Source organism: Etheostoma spectabile, chromosome 23, assembly GCF_008692095.1.
Source record: "Etheostoma spectabile isolate EspeVRDwgs_2016 chromosome 23, UIUC_Espe_1.0, whole genome shotgun sequence".
NCBI lineage: Eukaryota > Metazoa > Chordata > Actinopteri > Perciformes > Percidae > Etheostoma > Etheostoma spectabile.
In genome coordinates this window covers 17,881,402-17,887,921 of record NC_045755.1, presented here as the reverse complement: position 1 = coordinate 17,887,921, position 6,520 = coordinate 17,881,402, and the positions used below count along the sequence as shown (strand labels likewise).

Here is a 6,520-nt window from a genome sequence, read left to right as displayed (position 1 = left end):
TGTGTGTGTGTGTGTGTGTGTGTGCGTATTCTACCTTGTTCCTCAGATGTCAAGGAAACACTGAAAATAGAAAGAAACAGAAACAGAATTGGTGCAGGAAGTAGTGATTACTTCCCTTTGATTAATTGTTCACTCTATATAGAATACGGATCATTTTACTAATTTTAGACCCAAAAATGAAGAACATTTGCTGGTCCAGCTTCTCAAATGTGAGTATTTGAGTGTTTGCCTTGTCATATGTGATAGTAAACTAACTAAACTTGCCTTTTGGTTCTGATGGTCAAACAAAACCAGACGTTCAAAGACTTTCAGGCTGTGGGAAAATATAACAGGCCCTTTATGCTATTTTCTGACATATATAGGAAAACTATTAATTTAGACCTCAAATATTCTATTTCATGTCTGTATTTACATTTTGCATATCCTTAAAGATGATATCTACCATGATAGTGAATTTTTAATATATTTATAATCTATTAGTTATGTTTTTAAAACGTCTGAATATGTCCATCACAACTTTCTAGAATCTAAAACAATAACTTAATCTTGAAAAATAAGACAATTAAATAAACACTATAAAAGCTGAAAATCTTTACATCTGAGAAGCCGAAACCAGAAACAATATGATAGATTGATTATCGAAACTGTTTAATGTTCAATTTATTTTCTGTTGGTTGACTCGCTGATCGTTTTAGCATTATCCCAAGGTGTAAAAACACAAAATCCATATTTGTTCATACAGATTAATATGTAAAAATGTATGGGACAGTACATGTATCACACTACAGTGTATCACTTGATTTATGTAATTGTGAATCACTGCACATGCGTAGTGAGTATAAGTATCCATACATATTTGATCTTCAAGCTGCCGTCCTGGTGAGGTCTCCCCTAAATGGGACTTACCTCGTTATATGAAGTTTAAAAAAGAAAGAAATGTGTCTTCTATATCTGCACACGTACCCAGTCGTAGGCTCCACCACCAGATCGGGCATCCCCGTGGACGATCCCTGGCTCCCCACCGGTCCCTCGTGATCCAAGATATACACCTCGTCCTGACAGATCTCTGTCACAAAGTGAAGGTGCTCCTACAGACACATATGCATAAAGAACAGAGAAATGTAATTCTATACAAGCAGGTAAAGCCAGTAAACATTTGGCAAAATCCAACACAATACAACAATTTACTGATTTTTGAACTATTACCAAAACAAATGAGCTAGTGTTTACCTGAGCCTTGTCGATGCGATAAAAGCGGAAAGCTGATGTGGCTGCAGAGCAGAGAAATACATGTCAATGGGAATCACTTGTAAAATATGCTAAGCAATGATTTTCACATCCCTTTTACTGTTGCTTGTAGAGGAGTCATGATTTTCCAAATCCACGATTCGGTTGGACTTTTGATTTTAAGGTCACGATTCGATTCTATTGAATAAAGAAGTTTCCAGCAGTGACACCAAAGATGCAATAAAAGCCACTGGATTGGGCGCTTGGATAGCTCAGTTGGTAGGGTGAGCGTCCATATATAGAGGTTTACTCCTCGACGCAGCAGGCCCGGGTTTGACTCCGACCTACGGCCCTTTGCTGCATATCCTGCCCCCCTCTGCCCCCTGTCATGTCTTCATCTGTCCTGTCAATATAAAGGCCAAAAATGCCCCCAAAAATTAATCCAAAAATTTAAAAAAAAGCCACTGCATGGCAGAAGGGTACTTTACATAATTTGTTTGAGTTTCTCAGAATTTACGAGGTGGAATTAAATGCACCATGAGTTTAACAAGGTGCACCTGAATGCATCATGAAGTCCTGTCAATGCACACCCGTTTATCTTTCATTGATAGTTTCCATAAGTCACAGGGAAGGGAAAATGTTGCCACACGGTGACTTCAAGGATGAGGGAGGATTTGCAGTGCCAATGGAGTCTGGGGAAGGGCACCTGCAGGCGACCCCGTGTCTTTAGCTGCATGCTACCAGCTGGTAAGCTAACGTTATGCTGTGTCTTTACGGATGTGCGCAAGTAGGCGGGTGTGAAGACTGATCAATCAATGAAACTAAAGGCATGTCCTAATTATAATAATAACTTTATTTGTAAAGCTCTTTTCTTAATATAGTTACAAAAGACTAATACAAAAATACAGCAGAGAAGAAAGTTAATTTGTAGGAACAGTGAAAAGCATTAGATAGAATCTGAAAGAAAATGAATGTGTTCACTGCACTAAACCTTCACCTGGTCCTCTGGGATTCAGGATTTTGATCAAGAGTCATCAATGACAGCAACGATAAAAGTGAATGTCTCTTTAAGTTTTTTTTACATTTAGTTGTTTAAAAAAGTAAAAGGTTCTCAAAATGTCAGTGTCTTATTTACTTACAATCCAAGAAGCTCCAGTTAGGAGAGAGTCTACTGGTTGAACTGGTCCGGGGGACGCCTCTGCTCTCATCCTGAGGACAGACATCAGACACTTATGATCTTCATCATCACGTTTATGAACAATAAGATCAGAGAAAAAGCGTTTACATGGAAAAAGAGAGAAAATGAAAGAGAAAAAATGAGTTTTTAAGTGCTTATTATTGAGCAGTTGAACAATCAATAACACAACAGAGACAATCAGGACAATGAGGCAGAGTATAGTGTAGTTTAGATTGGTGTTAAGGCCCTGACACAGTCATCGGCCATCGGACAGTCTGCACTCAGACTCAAATGACCTATCTGATTGGTAGAGTGCTAATCCGGAAAAACAACGAGCGGGATGAGCGTGACTAGAGTCTCTCATAATCTGACAAAAATCTAAACTGACATTTGTCGATCTGAAACGAAGACAGCTTCAGCAACTGCATGGATTATTTCTTGCTTCATTTTTTTTTTCAGAAACACGTTTTGGTGAACTATTTTGGTAAAATATGAGATTGTATCCTGAACAAGCCGCCATGACAGTCTGGATTTGAATTTCCGGAGAAACCAGACCCACGTGACATGTTTGTCCAATCAGCTGCCGTCGGCATACAACATCGCTTTGGTGTGTTCAAAGGCACTTTATTTGGCCAACTCGGTGAGGCGTTCAGTCCGACTGGTGTATCAGGGCCAATAGACTCACCAAAGCTATGGAAATTATTATAATATTACTGTATTCACTGTGTCCACAAATCTGTTTAATTCCAGTGTGGTAAAGAGGACTCAACACGGGTGTCAGTCTGTAAACCTACATTTCATTCATTGTATTAAGCTTAAATTTATAGGTTAATTCCTGATGTGAAAAAGGGTGTGGTGTCCCCCAGAGTTTTAATTTTTATTATTTATAACTACCATATAATTGTCCAAAATCCTTGAAATCATGACACAGATTTTAGGTATTTTAAAAATTGGTGGGATTTTAAATGTGTAGCAAAAACCTTATGAAGCCGTCAAAACGGATAATAACCCAGCTTTCCCTGCAGAAAGACACCCAAAAGGTATATACCTGATAGTGCACTCTGTGGCCAGTAGATGGCGCCTGGTGTAAGTCCTAGCAAGCACAGCAGACAGGTTTCAAGGTTAACAAACAGCCGAAGCAATTACATCCAAAACTTTCACAGATGTTAGCTCGGTTAGTTTCCCACGAGAGACACACAGCTAAAGAGCAGCGCTGCATTCCCAGTGGTGTTGGTTTGCTTATCCATCTATAAATAACGCTGCAAGCATCATGAAATAATGATGGCGAGGGAGAAGCAGCAGAGTGGAGAGAGAAAAAAAAAGAAGAAAATGAAAGCAAGGATGAGCCTTAATGATGAAGACAAAAGGGGAAAACTTGCCTCTTGTAATCTGTCAATGTAGAGTCTGCATGTCTCCAGGTCACAGTCCCCCCTCACCACCACAATGCCTACTGGGATGGCTGCAATGCACAAACACACACTTTAGAACATAGTGCATTGAAAAAGTAGGTTAAACTGCATTTTTTTAAACTACAACGGCATTTTATCATCTTGTAAGGTAGATATGGCAACAGTTTCTTCTTATTTACACATCCTGCAGTTACAGAGCAGCTGTAAGATTCATTTGGAGTTGTGTTTGTGCCCACCTGATGAATGTAAATCAAAAATTAAATCAATAGAATCATGTTAATAATTGTTAATAGTCATGCAATCCGATGTTTGTATAAAAACATTATAGCCACATAAAAGCTTTTTTTATTTCAGAGAGAATTTGCACGCATTCAAGCACCCACACACACACACACCCACCCACACCCAGTGCTTACAGATGTCTCGTAGTCGTTCTTTGTCGTACTGCAGCCTGTCGTACTCCTGGAGGCTGATCCGATTCACTCGAAGACGCAAACGATCTGGAACTGCGTGAGGACTACAACACAAACACACATGCAATTCAGATGTGTCCAAACATTCAATAATAAGGATACACACATATGCATACGTATATGCACAGACACGCACAGACACACGCATAACAAACCAAATTTTGCAGTTTTTGCAACATATTTAATTCCTCATCCGTCGTGTTTTGATGAAAGTTTTCTAACTGAGCTCAAGTTTTAGAAGTGTGAAATATAACTGAAGCTTTGCAAAAAGTACTTAAAATAATAACAACACACAAGGCTCTGCTATCCGCAACACAACCCAGATTCTGTGTTTGGGCTAACACATTTCTAAGTCATTGTTTGCCTTCAGCGAGGATGGAGGTTGAATATTGACGTCAAAAACATGGTGCGTGATGAACAGAACTACAATGACAAAACACTGTTGGTCACACAGCAGCTGATGGCAAAATTACCCATCTACCCAGCCTATAAAGCTCAAAATCTTACCTGCAAAGGAGCAAAAAGGATATCAAATTAAAGTACAGTACATTAGCGGCACTTTTGTTCTTCACTGTCACAAAATGATGAAAACAGCTTTTCTAAGGGAGAGCGTGGACATCAAGTGAGAGCCAAGGGGTGGTGCAGGTGTAATAAGCTCAGGGTGAGGTTAAAGGTAAAGGGACTACAGCGGGAAAAACATCAAGAAGCAGAAGCACATTCAGAAGAGGAGAAGCTTCAGTATGTTGCCACACACGCGCACACACTCTCTCTCCCTCTCTCTCTCCCTCTCTCTCTCTCTCTCTCTCTCTCCCCACATGTAACAAAATCTTACATTCAACACAACACGACTCAACTTGGGTTCGACCAATACAACTTTTTAAAGCCAACACTGACAAGTTTGTCGAGATTGATGCTGCAAATAGTATTTACTGTGAGTCAGTAGTTATCACCTATGAAGTAAGTTAGGAGTGTTTATGTAATTGCAAAATGTATAGAATACAAATGTTAGTTTGAGCTTTTTGAACTTTATGTTCTACATTCAACTAAAAGTCTGCGTAAAGGAGGAAATGAGAAATGACAAAAAAGAAAAGTTGTGAAATAAATATAAAACACATTTAAAGGTGCTCTGGGCGATGTCACGCATGTTTTAGGCTAGAACATCTGTGGTCAGATACAGCAAACATGTCCTCAGTAGTCACCAGAACACATTGTAAAAAAAAAAAATCACAAATACAAACTTTTATTTTAAGGGGACAAGAGCTAAAACGATTAATTGATTAGTAAATTGAACCTGCAACAATTTTGATAATCAATTGATTGTTCAAGTCATTTTTTAAGCAAAAATGCCAAACAATCACCGGTTCCATCTTCTCAATTGTGAAGATTTGCTGCTTTTCTCTGTTTTATGTTGTTGTTAATTAAATATCTTTTGGGTTTATGACTGCTGGTCGGACAAAACAATCAATTAAAAAAAAAAAGAAAAAAAGAAGTCACCTTGGGCTCTGGGAACATGTAATGGGCAATCTTTTTTTTAAACTTTCTGTCATTATTTTGACGTTTTATAGAGTAAATGATTAATCAAACTAAATACTTGATCACCTAATTGATTAATTAAATGATTACTGCATCCCTCAAATGTGAGGATTCAAGGGTGTGTTTGTCACATACATAAGTAATTCATGTAGTGAAGGTTTTCCTAAAATCAGGGGAAAAAAAGGGAAATGCAAATGATAGACAGTTAAGATGAAAAAATGCATGTGTATAAATATATGTAAAATGTGCTAGATAAGACGGAGGATGAGTAAATGTCACGGCAGATACAGTCAATAAAATGATGCTAAATGGGAGTTCTCTCTTGAAAAACAATGTTATTATAAAGTAAGAAATTCAATAAATGTAAAAGACGGTTTTAAGTGTTTAACCAAACAGCATTGTGTCAGTGGTTAAAAAAAGTGACTGGTTTGAGTACCATTAATGAAGTACTGGTTGAGCCCAAACAGACAAATGATGACAACAGCAACAGCAACAGCAGCGACTCATTCATTCATTAATTCACTGACTCACTCACTCATTCACAAACACACAGTTACATACAGCGACAAAGGGCTCAGGTACTTACACAGAGAAGGAGTCGGGGGGAGCAGAGAGGCGGCGCAGATCAGCTGCACACACCTTCTGAATACTATGGCCGCACACACACACACACACACACACACACACACACACACACACAC

General features: G+C 38.5%; 1 protein-coding gene across 9 annotated transcripts in view; it reads right to left on the bottom strand.

Moving 5' to 3' along the window:
* Positions 1 to 6,520, bottom strand: part of dgki (diacylglycerol kinase, iota) — an 86,282-nt gene that overhangs the window by 20,497 nt on the left and 59,265 nt on the right. For 5 of the 9 annotated variants that reach the window (XM_032505614.1, XM_032505613.1, XM_032505616.1 and 2 more), the window contains exons 22-29: positions 6,406 to 6,468; positions 4,230 to 4,330; positions 3,784 to 3,863; positions 3,453 to 3,497; positions 2,367 to 2,436; positions 1,231 to 1,271; positions 964 to 1,088; positions 35 to 60 (exon numbers count right to left, since the gene is read on the bottom strand). In XM_032505614.1, coding sequence (XP_032361505.1) covers positions 35 to 60; positions 964 to 1,088; positions 1,231 to 1,271; positions 2,367 to 2,436; positions 3,453 to 3,497; positions 3,784 to 3,863; positions 4,230 to 4,330; positions 6,406 to 6,468 — 551 coding nt within the window. The remainder of the gene's footprint in view (positions 1 to 34; positions 61 to 963; positions 1,089 to 1,230; positions 1,272 to 2,366; positions 2,437 to 3,452; positions 3,498 to 3,783; positions 3,864 to 4,229; positions 4,331 to 6,405; positions 6,469 to 6,520) is intronic. The other 4 variants (XM_032505620.1, XM_032505621.1, XM_032505619.1 and 1 more) reach the window with 3 other exon arrangements.